At 42.1% G+C, this 20,494-nt stretch overlaps 1 protein-coding gene and 1 long non-coding RNA gene across 3 annotated transcripts; one reads left to right on the top strand and one right to left on the bottom strand.

The window, feature by feature from the left end:
* Nucleotides 1-614: 614 nt before the first annotated feature.
* On the top strand, nucleotides 615-10,471 carry si:ch211-156j16.1 (uncharacterized protein LOC564557 homolog). Of its 2 annotated transcripts, XM_012853741.3 has the most exons (5): nucleotides 615-1,074; nucleotides 6,983-7,441; nucleotides 7,532-7,640; nucleotides 8,563-8,611; nucleotides 9,677-10,471. In XM_012853741.3, exons 1-5 carry the CDS (start codon nucleotides 1,011-1,013, stop codon nucleotides 9,731-9,733), a joined length of 738 nt encoding a protein of 245 aa, XP_012709195.2. In that variant the 5' UTR covers nucleotides 615-1,010; the 3' UTR covers nucleotides 9,734-10,471. The 2 variants fall into 2 exon arrangements, with proteins under 2 accessions (XP_012709195.2, XP_012709201.2); XM_012853747.3 differs by lacking the exon at nucleotides 8,563-8,611 and having other exon boundaries at nucleotides 617-1,074.
* On the bottom strand, nucleotides 963-20,190 carry LOC118562935. Its single transcript, XR_004930896.1, has 2 exons — nucleotides 20,101-20,190; nucleotides 963-3,044 (listed from the first exon to the last, which is right to left on the bottom strand). It is a non-coding gene; the product is annotated as an uncharacterized LOC118562935 (long non-coding RNA).
* Nucleotides 20,191-20,494: the final 304 nt, after the last annotated feature.

Below are 20,494 nucleotides of genomic sequence, written 5' to 3'. Positions count from 1 at the left end.
TTTGCCTTCGACTGCATATAAACACAGCCGACCACCCATGCTTGCTTGTGTAGAAGTCGCACAGTGTTGAGACTGCTTTAAGAGCTCCCTTTCATAGAGTTCAAACTCCTGCTGCTAATGTACCATGTATTTTACAGCAGACGAGTGATGCTTTAAACTACCAAAGCAGCTGCTTCATATGTGCTTACTTTATTATTCTTTTTATTGAGCCACTTCACTAAGTATTAAGCATGGATCCATCAGGTGAAACTCCCCTATTGTCTGAAGGTTTGTCTATAGTTACCTCATTCATTTCTGCTTGTTTTAAAAAAAAGAACTTCTGCAGCTTTTAGCCACGCATTCATGGTTTGACCTTTTCTGTCCAGTCTTGATAACTACGCGTGTAATCTATTCATCTGATTAAAGTGTTCACGTTTGCACGCACGCCTGTGTGGAAGGTACTGATACTGCTGCAGGCTGCGCTGGCTTGGCCGCGCACCAGGAGCAGAGAGCAGGGCTGCACCACATTAGCCACCTTACAGTCCTTACCCAGAGGAGCCTCCTCCCAGCACAACCTGCTCCCCAAACCGCCCGCCCGCCCCACCGCCGCCCCCCCGACCCAAGCACCCACCCTCCTCCCCGCTCACTTATTCACCATCCTTTCTCACTCACGCTGTGTGCCATTCCCTCCCTCTCCCTTCTTACACTTCCTCAAAGTGACCAGAGCTCCTCTCCTATCCTCTCCTCAACCTATTCACCTCAACAGATTTTTTTACTGGTTTTGCCTAAAACCTGCCATAATCCCAGGCCAGCATTTTTTATTTTCCCTGAGCTTTTTGTTTTATCTTATTTATTTAAAATTTTTTCAATCATTTCTTCTTCACCTTTTTTTGGTGAGAGAGGTCGTGGTCCGTTATTCCTCTCTCTCTTTCTGGTTTGCATCCCTGGAGCGTGCGAGGTCTCTCTGACTTGAGTCTCCGACGTTTTTTTTTTTGGCAGGGGAAAAGTGCGTAGAAGAACTTCCCGCCACAATGAAAGTTCATCTGCTGCTCCTGCTGGCCCTTGCCGGCCCTCTCTGCTCTTTCACACGTGCAAGTAAGTGTACTCTTTATCACAGTCCTGCCGTTAGCACACGTTGTCCCCCCCCTCTGTGTGCCTCTGCCTCTATGTGCCCGGCATTACACCACTCTTTGTCTGCTTTAACCTATGCCGATCTAATAATAATGCGTATCGTGGGTTGAAATGGAAGGGAAATGGGTTTGGATAATAGGTTTTTACTCATTTATTTATCTGATGTGTTTTTTTTATGTTGAAATCTCTTTTTTTTTTTCTTGAAAGCAAAAAACAGACACAAAAACCCCAAATAATCACTCTTGTCTCAAGCTGATTTTAACAGTATTCCTTTTTTGTAAGCCATATTTTTTATGACAAATGTAGTTTTCTTTTTAAACGAACACCTCTCCTGCCTTTGTTATACTCCTGAACTGTTTTCATATTATCTATCGCCTGCTGCTGAGTCCAGACAACAGGAAGCGTTTGATGTTCTGGCGTGAGAGGGGGGGAAAAAAAAGTGATGTAATAGCGGGAGCTCCGCTGCCTCGTGTCTGTAAACTCCTGGCGCAGCCAAAGAGAAGAAAGGGAATATCCTTTGGAGGCGTCCCAAAGCCGTTCTCACGGGGGGGCGAAGAGGGAAGCTGGGGGAGGCTGTAAACTGTAACATACACCGTACATATAACTCTAAAACGCTGCTTCCTCTCGTTTTACTTGTTTTTTGCAACTTTGCATTTCGCCCCGATCCAATTCTCTCTCCGTCTCTCCTGGTAGGAGAGTTATCCATCTCTTGATCTCCCGGGGGTTCATTTCTTTGCCTTTAAGAAAGAAAAGAACACATGAGAAATAGCTGGCACTGACGCCTGAAGGAACCGTAGGGTAGGGTAGGGCCGCGCCGCGCTGATGTCGGTATTATTAGTGGGAGACTATATTTAAGAGGGTCATGTGGCAGGAAGAGGGAGCAGCGCCCCACCCGTCCCTGTATGTTGGTAAACCGTTGGACTCGCCGCCCCCTTGGTCTTTACCCATCTTTGGTGGGGTGTCAAGCTTTAGCTACTTAATATCCCCCTCTCACGCCTCAACCCCTTGCCTTGCACAGCAGCCCCCCCCCCTCCTTTCTGCAACTCTCTGAGCCTGATGAGTTTAACCCTGGGAGGGGGGAGAGGGGAGTAACTTTCCAAAAGTATCTCTATATTTCAAAAGAGAGATTGTTCCAGTAAACATTTAAGTGGACACTTTCTAGTCCATTTTATCTGCTAATGAAACTAGGAAGCCTTAGGAGTCTTGCTTTCTACCACCGGTTCCCCGCCCCTGTTTTCACTGCTAATCACCATCCTGATCATATCTGGCTACTGTAGGTCAGTGTCCTCCGTCTGATGCCAGCTCCTAAAAGTGGGTTAAACGTTTCCCCGTACTCCAAATGGTAGAATCACACCGGCAACAGGGAAACGTCAATATTAGCCACGCACATATTTTCACTTTCGCTCGGTCTCATTTGGAACGGGGACAAACTGCAGAGTCATGCTCTCGAAATTTTCCACAGACAGAAACATCTGTTTTAGGAATAGGAGACAGAGGCTGTTTTAGCGCTGACGTCCTCAGTCTGCAGCGGCTTCTCTCAGACGTGAAAGGAAATCCACGAGCATAGCAGGAGCGGAGGAGCATCCAAAACCTCCGTGAGAACGTCGTCACGGGCCTTGGAAATGCTCATAAAAGGGAAGCTGTTGACAAAGAAACGAGCGACCGGGCGCGCGCGTCGTCGTCGTGCGCAAGCTAACGTCAGAGAGATCAGCAAATACTTCAAAAAGGTTGCTGGGAACAACTGTATTCAGAAGCATTTTCTATTTTTTTTTATTTATTTTTGATTATTTGGAAGGAGAAAGAAAGGAACTGATTTGTAGGTGTACCGCGATCAAACCTGCAGGGCATCAGAATAACGAGCAACTTGATCCGATGCCAGTTTCTGCCCCTGGTGATGAAGTCCAGATGGGACCTGCTCTACGTTCTCCCTTTATCTGGAGAAAAAGGAGGAAAAAATTACACTGGTTTTGTGTCGAGTTGATAAGAGTGTCTGTCTCAGAGTATTCCACCTTGGCCCCTTGCTTAAAACCTCCGCCCCGTGTTGGGTAGCGTTATCTTTAGGGATGTTTCCTACTGGTTTTTGTGGGGGAGTGCTGCCAGATGGGCAGCGTGTCTCTCTCAGTTCCCTCCTTCAGCGCCATGATAAACATTCTCGGGCGTTCAAGGTGGACACAGCCGCACTCCCCTCACGTCGTCTTTCCCTCCCAAACTGGGCTGTGATTTAGCACGTACACACACACACACACACACACACGTATGTAAACAGGGGCCCTCTTGCCGGCAGCTGATTGTGATTGTCTCAGAGGATGCTAGCGCTACTCCCTTTGTTCTCGTCTCACGCTGTATGTTGCTGCGTGCCTGCTGCACAACAAGTAATGGGATTTTATGTTTGTCAGGCAGAAGGCACAGCTCTCTGTCTTCACTCGGCCTTTTTCTGGCCCTCTCTGTCTATCTGCGTCACTGCATGCACCTCAACCACAGTCATAAACCAGACTGGTTAAGGGTTTTTGTTCTCCTTTGTCATGTCTACACACAAAATGATAACTTTCGTTTGACAAATTTTGGTCGGTGATAAGATTTATGGGTTTAGATGCTGATGCTTGTAATTGATTGCAATTTCCAGTTGATCAAAAACATAGAAAGATATAGATTGGAATTTCGTCTCACTTATCCTGGGGATAGTGATGAAGCAGCTTTTTTTTTTTTTCAGACGTTGATCAACACAGGTGTTGGAAGGGAAGCAACATCTGTCGCATCTCTCGACGCTCAGGCTGGTTTTAAATCAAACATTCACCACGGTATTAAACAGGGATGCGGTCGATTTCTGATCCCTGGCTTTCGTCAAGCTCTGAGAAGGCAATTCAATGAATAAGTTGTGCCGTCTCAAGTAAATAATATAGAAGGATTTCAAGAAAACCAGTAATGATCAGCTTATATTCCAGGAGCTGTCATTAAATGACAGTGGCACGTGCCATCATGCGTATGAGAGCAATGACTGTGAAACAGATTTTAAAACTTAATATTAATAGCTTTTAAGCACCTTTGCAGTTGAAATTTCCTCTTTTTATCCAACTACAAATGTTGTGCTTCCCCTTATTTCTTTATTAAGCACCTCTCTGATGCTGACCATGTCTAAAACTTTGGGTCTGTTTCATTTAGCGTCATTAGCGCAACAAGTAACTCTTACATCTGGTGTGTTCTTTTATCAGATTTTTGAGCTTAGGCCCAGCCTGCTGCTGGTCAAGGCTGATGAGGCTGACAAATCTTCAGATTGCAGCACACAGCCAGTTTCTCTTTGTTACCTGGATGGACGGATGTTAGCCAACTAGCTATTTCACCCAACTGGAAACAGATGCTTTGCTGTGGAGATGGTCATAAACAGAATCATAGCAGCCTCTTAGTTGTGGGGGTGCATGCTTTTGTGTGTACTTGCGACTGTAATCCATTCTGTAGTCCAGTTAAAGAAAATGAACAGGAAAAAACAGTGGTGGAGTTGTGTCCTGTCATCAAGCACACCACATTACACATGACTTAGCTATGATGGTTCAGTCAACCTGACCCTCAGTCCTACTCCAAAACAACCTATTTGCCATACATCACAGATCACCAAAGGCCATATTTAACCCTATATTGAATCACTTGGAGCCAACAACAATCGACAAGTCATTCTCAAACGCTATAAAAAAGGGCATCTGCTAACATTTCAGGCAGTTGGATCCCATTTCAAGCATGCTTGGAGCTGAATTGGAAGCAAGTCAGTGTGTGTGGTCAAATTGATCTCATTAAGGCACTTTTAGCCATTCATGTGTACAAACCAATTTTCTGATTTCTTATCACTTAGACATGAGATGGGGTGTAAGCTGGGATTGAACTGACAGCCTCACATTAAGTAGACACCTTCTCCTGTGCCACACCCAACTTATTAAATATCTAAAGTCTGGCACTCAAGTATTGACAACAATGCCAGGACAGCAATGTTTCAACCTACAGTCATTTCCTTCTAATGGTTGACTCAGATGTGATGGTAGAAATCCAAAGCCTTTTGGGTCTGGATCTGAGCCTGGACCTGCTCAGGATTGGGCATCGGCATTCAGTATTATACCCTACATGTCCAAAAAGCACACAGCATTCACCATGACATCATGTTCCCTGGCTTCCCAGTTTTGAATCACTTAAAACCCAAAGAAGATGCCTCCCACCCCTGTGATTTCCTTGCGCCCTACCTTCCTATCTCCAACCATCTGTCCAATGATTCAGTCCTTTCAAAGGTTTTGGCCCCAACAAAGTTATCCTCAGGGAGTGGTATGGTCACGGATAGAGAGAGATGTAGTGGATTAAAGGGGGTGGGGGGGGGGGGTAGATTGCTACAGAGTTGCTCACTACTGCAGCTGCGTTAACCCAGATGGGTTATTTTGGTGGGAAGGAAATACTACTCCGAGCTAATTGTGGGAACTGTGCACATAATGAAACAATTGTTAGAAGAGTTTAGGGGGGCGATTACACGTGGTGCGTAGCCATACTCTGTGAAGCGCAGACCATTTTATCATCACTTACAGACTGCCCAAACAGAGTAAAGCATCCCCCCCCCCATCCCCTCCAAATCCCCCACCCTTCCGTGGTACGCGGCAGTGGGAACAAATGTTTTGTTATATTGCGGCCGCCTGTTCCTAATGAAGCGGACGAAGGCCAGTCGGGGTTATTTTGGGCCATTTGAAAGGATTCTGTATTATTTCATGTGTTTAGAGGAAGATGGTCAAGTATAAATGGAGGGACGTTGATGTCACCGGCTAATTTTAGGAGACTTTTGTTTTCAGCTCAGCAAGAAGAAACTTTTAAGGGATCAGTCGATTTCACCATCTTTTACTTTTCCAGAAGAGAAGAAGGAATTTTTGAGCCAACTTTTTGTCAGTGGAAAGTCGATTGCAGGCTGTAATTGTGGTGCCCCGCTTAAGGCTGGCTCCTTAATTTTCAAGTAGTGCTGTCCAGGCTAAACCTTCAGTTGTGGCTGTAAGGACGTAGAACTAGGGGGAGCCGAAGAAAGCCCTCTTGGTGCCTGCTTTTGCTGTAGATGTCATTCATTTTTCAAGAGAGGATGAAATGGCACATTTGGTAGTTTTGGCAAGAAATCTTTTTTGACATGATTGAAAATTTTGTTCCGTGTCATTTCAAAAAGTGTAATCCTTATATCTCCACATTTTAGTAACTGACCAAATTAATGCAACACTTGGTAAAAAACAAAACCATCATATGTAAGTACTCATACATGTTGGATCAATTCTTGGCCTTGCAACTCAGGGTTAACAAGCCTTTCCTGTCTGCCCTGTCTGACACTGAGGCTCCTTCCACAGGAAATGAGGCAGAGGATGTGGCATTCCCCTACATAGAGAAAAGACGCAAATCTAAAGGCAGGATGGAGGGGTGGAGGAATGGAGGGAGGATGTACATTTTATGAGGTCGTTGGGTGTGGCGTGGACACAGGCTTTGGTAACTCCGCACGGACGATGGGACAATAGTTACGAGAAAGAGTGGAGAGCCTCTGTGTCGAGCATCATTTTGATTTAACAGCCTAATTTTAAGCTTCGGTGGGTTCTTGCAATCATTTAGATTTATAATTGACTGTTTCTCTGTGATGCCATGAGGTTCTTATACCCAGATACCATAAGGAAGTGCACAGTTGCCTAGCTTTAAATATCATATTTTACAAAACACAGAGCGCTTTACAAACGATACTCATAGCAGCAACAAAATGGACAACTAATCCTCAAGCCCACATGAGGCCACCGTTATTCTACCAGTTTGTCTAATACAAGATAAAAGAGACAATACGAACATACAACTAATGTGGGATCTCTCTTTTAATTGCTCTCCTCAGGCCCCACAGTGAAACCAACAAGTGGAGACATAGAGACCCCAATTACTGAGACAGCTACATCAGTTCATATCATCACTGGACCTCCTCCCTCCAGCCCAAAAAGTCTCCCTGAAGTTGCCATGGTCAGTACTGCTGGCCCAGTAACTGTACCTGAGGACCCTGCAGATGTCTCTACTGTAACACCAGATCTGGCCACTTCAACCATTGCAGTACAGGCCCACATCACCACCGCGGTTGCTTCCACTGTGGACGCCACAGCTTCTGATGAGAAGACCTCACCTCCTCCCGTGACTACTGCAGCTGCTGTTCTCAAAACCACAAGTCTTGATGAGATCGATGGACCCTCAACTGCAGCAGGGACTGAAGTCCTGCCTGGTCCTACACAGTCCGGGGACCCAACTGATGCGAGCGAGAGCAGCAGCATAGGTGAAAAAGTGGAAATTGAAGATGACATGGAAGGTAATTGAAAAGCCCATGCAAAAGTCTGCAATTTTAAGAACAATAATAAAAGATTTATAGATCTAAAAAAAGATGACCATTATCTTTCAGAGGGTCTGAGCACTGGACAAATAGTGGGGATTGTGATTGGTGCCATTGTGGCAGTGGTTATTGTCACTGCTGTGGTGATTGCAATGTTGAGGAAGATGGGCAAATACTCGTAAGTATATCTCCTTTTTGTGACTTTATGTAAATAGTGCCTTGCTAAATCATACCCGTTGATCTTGTTATAATCTCAACATTGAGTGCAAGGAAATGATTTTCCACCATTTCTTGCAAACAAATATTTGAATAGGTGTAGCATGCATTTGTGTCTACCCCCACTAAGCCAGTAGCTGCAAGTCTTTTGGAGTCTGTCTCTTTCAGCTTGGCAAATCTAGAGACTGAAATTAGCTTCTTTTTTTCAAGCTTAGTTATATTAAATGGAGACAATCTGTAGACTTAAATTATATAAAGGGTCTTGCTATAATTTCAAGATTGTATTTGGTTTGAGTTTGCCATTTTAAAACGGGAATTTGCTTTGATCTAAACATTTTTTTTTAGAGTAATGAAGGCTGGATACAAGTTCAAATCACGCTTTTTTTTTGTTTTTCTAAGTAAAAAATGTTCTCTTTTTCTACTTTCACATAAAATCTACAGTATGGTTAATGGTTGTGGTCTAAACTTGACAAAATGTGTCCAATGCTCTGTAAACTACAGTTCAGTGTAAACCATAAACTAAATTGCCAATGCTACCATGGACGTTGAACGTTGTGCTCAGAGTCATCACTTGCTTTCTCTAAAATGTTACGGCAGCAAGCCTTTAGTCATTAATTACAAACTCCCATTACATCATGTAGAGTGATGTAATGGAGCTTGTTGTTCTGGGGTCATAAGTTGACATTGGATTCCTAACACTGTGCAGCTTTGTAGCCATACATGGTCTAAGTTGTTGAACCTATTTTAAAAACCTGTGTTCTCTCAGAGAGATAAACACAACATCTCCCAAATGACAGTGTTCCCACAGAACACACCCTCCTCTATGAGGACATGATGATTACGGATCATAATAATTGTTGTGTGTGTGTGTGTATGTGTCATAGGTCTACCAAGAGCAGAAAACCTGCAAAAAAAGACAGCGTTGTTGTCTCAGTAAAGTTCTCCTTTTGATTGTCTCTGCTAACGATTTGAACTCTCTGCCCGCCTTTTAACTCTCACTGTAACAAAGATTTTGTCTCCCCATGAAAACACCCCTGACACCATGGTGAAAGCTGCCCCTTTAGCTGACACACGGGTCCCATGCTTCGAGGTGTAAAAATTAGGCATTCATGGTGACAAGTGACTCTCTCTTGCCTCCAAATTACTCTGTTTATTGACTCGGTGTCAGCGCACATGAGCAGTGGTCATCAGGTTGGCAGGTTTCATAATAACAGCTTGATTTAATCCCTAAGAACAGAGGGGTTGTGTTTGCTGAGAGTGGAGCAGAGTTAGGATCAGCCAGCTTTGTTTGTTTTTTTTCAGCAACTAAGAGTCCATTTTTGTTTCATTGCCTTCTGTCATACTAAAAACTTAAGGGGGGGATATAAAAAAAATGTTATCCCTTGTTTTCTTTTACATTTAAACTGTTATTTAAATGTACAGGCAATGTATTTTTACTATCCATTTTTATATCCACATGCTCCAAGCAGAAACACCAATTTGTAAAAGCTACCACCCCTGGTTAGATGCCTCTGCGCCCTATCCGGTCCTTTTACCACAGAGAAGCGATCACACCTTGAATACTTCTTTTGTAGGAAATGACTCTCGAAACAGAGACTATACTTTAGCACTTTTAATTTACACAAGCCATATAAATGGTACATCTGCCAGACTGTGGGATAGCATGGAGTTCAAGTTTATCCAAGTGTATGTGCTGCCCTGAAATAACCGACCCTTTCCTTTATCAGTCCCATTGTCCATATCTATATATGTCCGTGACGTCCACAATGACTGTGAATTAACTGTTATTTTCCCAATAACTGCTTTCAACAACTCCAACAACCTGTAGATTCGTGTAATATCTAACACCCTAATTAAAGAAAATAAGTGACCACCACCAGTGAATTAACCTTACGTTAACAGAAAGCATAAATATTCAATCTACCGTGAATTGAGCGCGGTGATATTTTATTTAGAACCAATTATTGATTCTGTTTCTTTCCTTCTTCTCTCCCACAGCCCTTGAGGAAAAAGTCCACCAAGCAGCACGAGCGCGCAAAGTTCTGGAAATCCTAAACTACTGAACTGTGACATTGAGTTTTTGATGATTGAAATGAGCACAATGCCAGAACTAGACTAATCTTAACGCTGGACTTGAAATGATGACAAACCAAGGGGTGCAGGGAGGGTTGGGTGTGTTGATGTAAATGTATAGAGTGTGTACTGTAATGTATGTGAGACAAAAGGGGTGCACAAGCCGACATCTTCGTTTTTCCCCTGCTTACCGCCCCGAAATTAAGGAGCTGCTGATATCAAAAGCTTTCTCTTCCCTCATTGTTCCACATGTGAAAAAAAAAACAAGGGGACAGCAAAACTGATATAATTCTTTTGTTGTGCTTAAATGCAATTTTCTTGATAAAAGAGTAAAGAAACAATTATCTGACATCAGAAGGAAGACATGTCTCTCTGTCATAGTGAAGTAGGCAACCAAAATTACTGTCGAGAGCATGCAAATGGAGAAATATCTCAAATACACAAGGAGGATTGGGGGGGGGGGGGGATTCTGTTTAAATCCACATGATCTATGTATGTAAATATTTATATATATATAAAATGCAGTGGCACTACTAGATAGAGCAAACAACGTTCTCATTTTCTTGCAGTTGCATAGACTAGCGTTTCCTAATATTCAGTACCTAGTAGGAACAGGCAATCATAGCATATTGTTGTACAGTGCCATGAAAAAATACATGCCTCCTTGGAGTTTTTTTTTTTTGTACTTAAATGTTGCAATAAATGGTAATTGGTCTTTTACATGGCTGCTGAGAATTTCTCCCACTACTCTTTGCAGAATTGTTTTAATTCAGCTATATTGCAAAGTTGTTTTTAAATAGCATAAACATCTGGCATAGTCAAAGCATGGACTTTGACTATACCACTCCTAAACCTTTTTTTCTGTTTGTTTTTGTTAAGCCTTTTTTTTAAGCCTGGACTTGCTCATATGCTTTAAATTATTGGCTGTATAACCCTGCCTTGAGTTTTATACATTCTCCTCCATGTTTCCATCCATCACGGCAAGTCATCCAGGACCTTAAAGGGGACACATCATTCAAATCCAGTTTCTCAGCTCTTAATTACATTTTGTTGTGTACTTGGAGTCTCTAGGAGTGCAAAAAAGTTAAATGTAGCCTGTCCAGGTACTGCATAGATATCTTTATATTCTGCTTGGGTTATATTTTTGTCAGGCTGTTCAGTTTTCTTTGTTCTTCATTATTTTATTTTATTTTTTAACAATTGTGTCACAGTATTTGCTGCGAAACCGCTAAACATGGTCCTGGACTTCCAGCTTATCAACTTCACAAATCCGCCATCTCTATTTCTCTGTGTGATTTTCTAGTCAAATCTGATGTAAGCTGGAAGTACAAATGGAAAGGTTAAAATATTCGATTGTTTGTTACAACATCTCCCAACATACTACGAAAAAGGACGACTGAGGTTGAATGGTCTGTGACCTGGAGGAGGGCTGATTGTAAAGTGCTTCCTTTACATTTAAAGAGACAGCACCAAAACGAGTTGCTCTCAGACACACATCAGAACAGGGGAAAAATGGGGGGTGGGGGGGTACGTGAAGGTAAATTAATAAGAAATTCAGACCAAAGCATTGCAGTTCCACTTTATATAGACCACAACTGAATGATTTCAATGTGTAAAGGAAGAACTGAAAAGCATGATATGTCCCCTCTAAGTAGCTAAGCAACCCCAGACCATCATACCGCCACCACCGGATTTTAATTCCAGTATATATTTTTTTTCTGTATTGCTATGCTAGCTTTACAACCGGACACATGCCTTCTAAGAGCGTTCCATGTTTGTCTGGTCAGTCCACAGAAGGTTTTCCCTCAAAGTCTTGGGGCTCATCAATAAGTTTTTTTGTGAGACATCAAATGGGCCCTTGTTTTCTTTTTTTAGTCAGTTGTTGTTTTTACCTTGGAACTGGATCGTTGCCCATTATTGGTAAATCATGAGCACTGAGGCAAATGAACCCTGCAGTGCTTTAGATTTTATTCTGTGCTCTTTTTTTTTTTTTTTTATCCTGGATTTGTCATTGATGCGCTAATGGGCAAATTTTGGTATGCCAGCCACTCCTGAGAAAGTTCAACACTGTTCCATGTTTTCTTTTAGCCTACTTCATGTTGTCAGACAAGTTCTATTTGAACAATTTCTAATTCTACAGATCTGGTTGTAATCAGGTCTGGGTGTGGCTAGCGAATTAAACCCAGCCTTCAAAAAGTCGGTTGATGTTTTTATATATGTAGGGCCAGGTTGGTTTGGATACGTTTTTTTCCTTATCGTTTTAAAAAAATAGCTTTTTTGTAATTATTCAGTTTGTTTTATTCATCATCTTTTTTTTAAATAATTTGAAACAGTTGAATGTGAAAGCAAAAACAAGACATTTTTAAGGGGGGCATCTACTTTTTCACAGCACTGCAGTCAATCGTAGACCACCATTTAGAACAGTTTCTCGTGCAGCCAGAATACCCGGCATGTCGGCCAGTTGCATCGAGCACAGCATGCAGACATCGCTCCAACCAGAGGCGTGCTCCCTGTGGGCGAGCGGAGCAGAAACAGGAGCCCTCGTTTGCAGGAGTAACGTGAAATTCTGCCCACTTTAACACTGACACATTAAAACCTAATACATATCTGTGAAATTTAGCAGCAGGGTTTGTGCCACTGTTTCTGGTATTCTCTCTCCAGCTCGGAGGATTTGAAGGTTTCCAAGTGTGCTAGGAGTGTGACTCGACTGGACTTTTTCAGCTGGCCCTCGCTCCTTGAATATCTAAGTGGGGCCTTCGTGCTGCCGTGGGCTGTTAGACGTAATAATGGTATTAGCGTGTAAGGGGATTCTTCTGTTTCTATGTTACCAGAACAGCCGTCCAGTTATTTACCACAGATTGCACACAGGATTACATTTCAAAACTGCACTTAGTTTCAGTGCTCAGAGTTAAGCAGGTATTTTTGTTGTTTTTTCCAACTGTAACTGTGCTAACTGGGTGTACAAATACTCCTTTCTTACCCCCGCCTGCTTTTTAAAACTTGTTTTGATTTGTGCACTGAGTGAGAGGACTTATGTTTAATGATTTAGGCCTTAGACACTCCAAATGTTTTCAGTAATACGTTTCTTATGCTCTCCCATGATGTCTTTTGTTTTTTTTTTGTCATGTGTCTCATGCAAACCTTTTATTTAATTGCAGTGATTTTGTTCATACCGTTTCAATAAAAAATGAACTCTTTCACAAAATTGCTCAGCTCCCTCTATTTTATTATAAAGCGACTATATAAATGGATACAACTCAGGTCATTGTTGATGAGCACTTTTACACCCCCTTATATGCTTGTGACCGTTACAGTCTCATGACACTTCTTTTCTATTTCCAGCCGAAGTGTACACATTTTAGCAAGTCGCCCAGGGCTCTGTCCATCTGCCCTCTCTCTGATTGGCCAGTTCAAGCAGTGCTTCAAATCAAAGAGGGGTAGAGAAAACAAAACGCCTTTCAAACTGGCAGGCGAGCAGCACCAAATATGGAGAGCAGTACAGTTTGGGTTCGTTGAGTCGGTTGGTCCCTCGGACAGTTAGGTGTGCTTTTTGTGTGTCGTGTTGTGGAGTTTTTCCCCCCGCGCTGCTGTTAAGTTAAGGCAAACCTCCAGCAGTGGACTGCGAGTTGCACAGAGATGCTCTATGTCTGGCTACCCCGGACCTCCGTGTGGTTTTAGGCACCGACCCAACACCTCCCACCCCGCGCCAGCTTCTGCCTCGCTGGCGAGCTTCATAATTCCCTTTAGCTCACTCTATGGGCTCAGACTGCTGGGAACAATGGAGTCTTTTGAGAGGGGGCAAACGGAGAGGCTACATGAGCCGCGGCTTGCTCTCTCCCTCATTTCAGCAAGGGGAGGGTGGGTTCTGTGCGTCCTTGGGTGGAGTCACTTCCTGGGTGGGCCTTGCTTCCATCATGTGTTTTTACATCCACACATGCATCATACAACTTGTTCAAATAAAGATTTAAATTACAAGCTTTGGTGATGAAAAAGAACTGTAAAAACTTTAAGAGTCATCAGTAAAAAAGCCTTAAAGCAGCTATTATAACGCACAAAGGGAATAATTTGCAAAGATTCAAGCCACATGGTCGTAACCGCTCAATTGTTCAAAGTTTATCTTAGAACAATTATCTGTAAAAAGAAGCCTCCTTGTGTGTCACCGTAACATTAGTCATTCCAGAGTTTATTTTGCCTTTGTCACTCATCTGAAGGTGACTAAAAAATACTCATAGAGGAAGGAAGACCCCACCCAAGCTCCTGTAGCAGATGGATAGAGATATCGCCAGTATTTCACTTAAACCAGTGTTGAAAGATTTACCAGATGACTGTCCTCTTAAATTATACTCAGACCAAAGTAGGCTTTTCCATTTATCACAAAAATGCTGTTGATGCCCATTGAGATGCAATTAATCCCAACTGTATAAATGAAGCACAGCTTGTTTAACAATAGAAGGACAACTAAAATAATAATCACCTGGCATGTGGCAAATTCGGTTACAAACCAAAATAGGATTTCAGAAAATCTGCCAAAGCTTAAAATGACAATTCAAGCATTTAAAAGGGTTATATTTATTCATACAAAATAATCCTGCAATAACAAATCATTTCCCTCATATTTTTTCCTGAAATAAACAACACTGCACTGATTAACTTAATATAGACAAATCAAAACAAGAATTATCTAAACACAAAATGAAGCGTATTTCTTGGGCATCCCTGTCCCCAAATCTAAATCACACAGAAATTCTGTGGAATAAGCAAAAGAGAAGAATCGTAGGAGAGGAGGATCCAACAACAGCATCATCGCCACCATCTGCTTCTTTTTGTGCTTCAGCTTCTTTTTCAGCTTTTCCCTTTCATGGGTCGCCACAGCGAGTCATCTGTCTCCATCTAACCCTATTTTCGACATCTTCCTCTCTCACACCAACTATCTTCATGTCCTCTTTCACTCCATCCATAAATCTCTTTGGTCTTCCTCTAGGCCTCTACTCGGGTCCATCTCATTCACACACGTATATTGTGTCTTGCTACTGCTAGCCTTAATTCCTCTGCTTTCCAGGCCAAACCTCCATCTCTCTAGGTTTTCCTCCACCTGTCCCTTCCTCTCGCCACAGATCACAATGTCATCTGCAAACATCATAGTCCATGGTGATTCCTGTTTAACCTGATTTATCAACCTGTCCTTCACCACAGCTAACATGAAGGGGCTTAGAGCCGATCCTTGACTCCTTTGTCTCACCTACAGCACACCTCACCACTTTCTTACTGCTCTCATACGTGTTGTTCACCATTCTAACATACTTCTCTACTACTCCAGACTTCCACATGCAATACCTCAGCTTCTCTCTCAACACACTATCATATGCTTTCTCTAGATCTACAAAAAACACAATGCAGCTCCCGCTGACCTTCTCTGTACCGCTACACCAACATGCTCAAAGCAAGTAATGCATCTGTGCATTTTCTAGGCATGAAACCATAGTACTGCCTACAAATGCTCACTTTTGACCTCAGTCTAGCTTCCACTACTCCTTCCGATAACGTCATTGTATAATTCATCTAGCTTATTGCTCTGTAGTTGGAGCAACTCTGTGTATATCCATTGTTCTTGAAAACTGGTACCAGCACAATTATACCAGGACACTCCTCCTGCATTCCTGTTCTGGACACCAAACCTGTCGATTACTTCATCACATCTGTTCCCAGCTCCAACACGTCCATTGAAGTCTTCACCAATAACCACTCTCTCAATTGTGGGGATGTTCTGCATCACTTCATCTAACTCACTCCAGTATTTCTCCTTCCCATCTAACTCACTCTCCACCTGTGAGACATAACCACTAACAACGATGAACGTCACACCTTTCAATCTCTTGCTTCAGACTAATTTCCCTATCTGACACTCTATTTATCTTAAGAACATTCCTGACCAACTCCTCATACAGGATAACTCCTACATCATTTCCTCCTGTGCTTCCTTTTCATCTTTTCTGACCAACAGTAGCTCATTTTTCACTGTTACCTTGTTGGTCAGCAGCACAAATGGCGGTCGTTGTTAAGCAGTAATGCTCCACTTTTGAAAGTAAAATCTGTTAGGCTCTCTTTGGCATTAAGACAACAATCCTTAATGCTACACTGCCATATAGGACAGTTATCGTTAATTTGGGTCTCGACTGACCAGGTATGGAGATTATGTTATGACTTGCATGGTAAATTTGGCAAATGTTTTATGCCGGAATCCCTTTCTGACATAACCCTCTGCATTTGACTTGGGACCGGCCCACAGCCCGCAGGACACAGTGCTCTCTATAAAGCTGCATTAGGAGGATCAAACATGGCTTTCTAGAAAATGAACCAACATTTTGCTGCAAACACTGTTGTGCTAGAAGGCATTGTTAATGCTGGATGACAGTAAGGTTATGCATTAGCCTATACATTTTGATGAGCCTACATGACCTCTTTTGTAGTAGCTTAAGTTTATTTTTTATTTAAAGAAACTTTTATATTCTACCCCAATGGTCCAATAAGATAAGTCAAGTTTATTTTTGCAGCGCCCATTTAAATAATTCAAGGTGTTTTACAGGGTATCAAAACAGAAAGGGTAAATTATACGTTAACGTAAAAATCATCATTAAAATGAAACATTAAAACGTTAATAACAAATAACCTATGAGTGAAATAAATTGATAAATTATTATTTTATAGGGAAACTGCATCAAACAATGTTTTCAGTCATGACTTGAAATGGCCAACAGTTTCAGCACATTTCTGGGTTTCAGGAAGTTTGTTCTTGTTATAAGCGGCATAGAAACTAAGTAATGCTTTCCTGTGTTTAGTTCTAAACACTGAGTGAACCAGTCACTGAGGAGTCTATGGTTTATCCCACACAAAACTCTCAGACTCTCAGTCAGAGACCATTCAGAGCTTTAATAACAATATTTGAAGCACTATCTTGGTATAAACAGGAAGGGCTGTATTATGATTCAATTTCTTGGCGTCAAGAGTCTGACAGAAATCATTACAGTAATTTAATATATCAAAAATAAAAGCATTTCCAGTTTTGACCAGAAACCCTTAAAGGTAGGGATATTTTACAAACTGTTATCACTTGTGTCGTTAGCTGCTGTTTTTAAATGCTAATTTCAGTGTGCAGGTGCATATCTGTGATTGGTGGATCCGGAAGATTGCTGGAAGCAGATTGGTTACCTGGATGGAGATGATTCTCCATTCTGCTGTGGCTGGCCCATCGTTCGTCCTCTGTTCATCCCAACCGGCCACACATTTGTCTGTGCACCTGCACACCCTTGAAATCACTTTTCAGTGTTTGTGTCATCAATGAGTCTGTAGGTGAGCTGCTGTTTTAGTTAGGTCCCAGTTTTCTCCTGTTTACTTTAGTTAGGGAGGCAAGTTGTTGTCTTTTTATTTTAATTAATTAGGTCAGTTGGATTAAAATATTAGACAGCTTTATTTTGTTTGTTTTTAAGCTCACCCTAAAGTTAAACTCAGCTCATTTTCTCTATGTCACAAGCTTAAATGAATAATTAATTGTAAATAAATCATTCTATATTTTTCTACTTTGTCTCGTTGCTGCCTGAGGTCTGACAAAGACTGATCACCTTCATGTTGTGATCTGGCCACCCTTAGACAGGTAAAAACAGACATTAGTATTCTGATTAAGCAACAGACTTTATGCATGTCTTAAAAACATATATCTTCACCATAACATTCTCTGCAGTTCTTAGAGTTTACCACTGTTCCCTAGCCTTTCATTTTTGATGCCAAAATCAATGAATTCTGTATTTTGTGCTTTAAAGGAACCATAACTGAATGTATTCTTGTCTGGTTAAGAAAAATGCTTTTGACTCAATGTATTATGAGTTAAAAGATGTGATTTGATAATAACAATTGACTAATTGATTGCACAATCGATTTCTCTGCCAGTGGCACAAAGAGGTGGGACCCTTTGCTAAGTAGCTGCTCCTCCAGCGTGTGCATGATAGGGTTTGTAAACAGAACAGCCTGTTTTGCATGTAAGTGTTGACTATTCACACATGAAAATACAATTTAACCGAGATTTGGCTATTTATGTCAAAGAAAACAAAGAAATGTCCCTCGATGAAGCCTTGTTTTTTCTTATGGAGGATCGTGCACAACCTTGAGGTGCATGTTTAGGATCATGCATGTCGAGGGTTTCTGAAAAAAACCAAAACAAAAACGAAAAACAGTTGGGGGCGGGGCTTACGGTTCAGACTAAACTGTTCTCCTTCCTCGTTGTTCAAATTTGTGCAGGATCACGGTTAGTTCCTTTGAGATGAGGAACATCCACTTATTGTTGATATGAACACAAAGAGTTGTGTGTCTTCAGCATGCATATGGTAAAACTTGTTTCAGGAGCCTTGAGGAACCCCGCTCAAGAACGTGTTGGGTAAGAGTCTAGGTGCATTATCAGTCTTCATACAGTTTGGATCTGGCTGTCCACCAATGAAAACTGATTGCATGTTGTGAAAAACAATGAAAAATGAATTCCCAAACCGCGTAAGAGCTGAACATGTGGTATAATTATCTTAAGTTTTGGTGATTGAAAAACCTGTCCTTACTTTATGGGTACATTCCAGTTTTAATTAAAGATTTCAAACTACCAGTCTGGCAAAATATAAACCATGCTTAACTACATCAATGGCAAATCTTTTTAATAATCTAACCTAAGTGAGCAGTGACAACAACCAAAGCAGCTGATTCCTGGAATGTGTTTCATAGTTTGGTTAACTTGTTCATCCAGACACATAACAATTATGTTTTTTATTTTATTAGGATCCCACAATTATCTATTTGAACCCAGTCATGGAGCTCAGCCATGTCATGAGAGCCTGGGATCTTTTAGTGGCAATAAAGGGCAGTCAGTCCACCAGTACAGGCCGATTCCCACTGTGGGAAAAGGCTGGGGAGTGTGAAGAAAGCACCACTAAAATACAAAGAGAACATGTGGGTGCGACACAGATAAACAGCACCAGAGCTGGGAGCAAATGTGTGTCATTCAGTGTACAACTATAATCTTATCACGAGCAGCTTGAGGACACACCCTCAATTCAGTTTCCTTATCAAAAAATAAAACCGAATGTTTGCTTTAAGTACCGACAATGCATTAAGACTTCACATTGTTCATAAGTAGGAATTTTTGATTTGCTGTTTACCAATAACTGTAGCTCCCAATGTGCTGCTGAAGTTCATCCCACAGAATTGGCAGGAAAACTGTTGTGGGTTGACTCGAGCTCAATCCATGTTCACCAGCGCACGTAGAAAACATGCAGGAGTTAGGAATATAATGATAAAAGTGTCAGCCAAGAAGCTTTGAGTGCCACGGACAGCTGGGCCCAAGGCTGGACGTGGGAAGGGGAGGAATTGGGAACTTGAGGATGAGTGCACAAGGTTGGGTGACAGGCACGGACAGTGTGTCTAAGTGTGGTAGATGTTTGTAGGCATGATGCACTTGGGCGCCTGAATTTGCTTGTTTGTGGATGCAGAACGCAAAAGCTAACTGTACATGTTTTATCAGGGTGGTCTCTGGATGTTCACAAATCTGTGAACATTTATTGGGATTTAGGGGATTGTTGTCTTGTAGGTGTTGGCAGAACAAATGTGCCACTTTTGTGTCTGCTTCCGTACAGTACTGTGTGTTTTCGCCCACCGCCGCACAGCAAACTCGTATTCCCCCCATGTTCACATTTGCATGTTCTTGTCTGCACATCTGGCACTTGTGACAATAGCAGTAAATTTAATTTCTATGTCAGTGACATACCATCTTGTCAGAACACAGTCAAGTCTTTGTCTTTGCTGATGTGGCACATATATTCTGTCAAAGGGCCCTTGTTGTTTCATGCTAGTCTTGCTCAGTGATCTTTCTGAAACATGGCCATGTTGGGAGCAACCTTGCTGTCTTTGTTTCTCTTGTCTTACATCTTCATGTTGATGCTGAATGTCACATTGTGTGGAGAGACGTTGGTACAAACTGGAGCCCATCACCACAGGATATGCTAACCAGCATCTGGCACATGCTATATCACTTTACCAAAGCTTCCTATCTGAGTTTAAAAGGATGGTTCAAAAATTTGAATGCGACTTTATGATAAAAGGTTTAAAAGTAGGTCATTTTTCACCTAGAATAAATAACTCTCTTTAGCACTTTCATTACCTTAAAATGTAGTTCTGGTCATTATAGCCAAACAATTCAGTTTTAGTTTCATCTGACCAAAGCACATACCCTACAAGTCAAAGGTTTGGACTTACTATCTCATTTTTTACCATCTGGGAACTCTATCAAGATAGTTGGAAAACCATTTCAGGCGACTAACCTCATGAAGCTCATTGAAAGACGCAGCAGTAAGCAAACAAGGAGGGAGGGACCCTGGGCCTCGGATCTCTGGGCCCATGGCTGGATCCGCTCCGACGTAGCTGGCTCATCCCTGCTGCTCCAGGGGGCTTCGGCATTGTGGCTGTTGGTGGTGGTGGTGGTGGTGTGTGGGGGGGGGGGGGGGTTCCTGGGGCTCCTCTCTGTTGAGAGAGGCAGCTTTCCCTGTATTGGTCCCTCTTGGCCACCTTTGCTCTGGGAGCATTTTGTCTCATGAGTTTTTCTCCTTGTTTCCTCTTCTACCTTCAAGTTTTTGTGTCCATTTAACATGAAATAATAAATCTAATAAAGCTTCTTGCATATATAAATCATGCGGTGCACTATGGCGAAAGCAGTAA

The sequence above is a fragment of the Fundulus heteroclitus genome, chromosome 1 (assembly GCF_011125445.2).
Source record: "Fundulus heteroclitus isolate FHET01 chromosome 1, MU-UCD_Fhet_4.1, whole genome shotgun sequence".
Taxonomy (NCBI): domain Eukaryota; kingdom Metazoa; phylum Chordata; class Actinopteri; order Cyprinodontiformes; family Fundulidae; genus Fundulus; species Fundulus heteroclitus.
The sequence above is the reverse complement of the archived record's forward strand: the minus strand, read 5'-3'. Positions and strand labels throughout refer to the sequence as shown.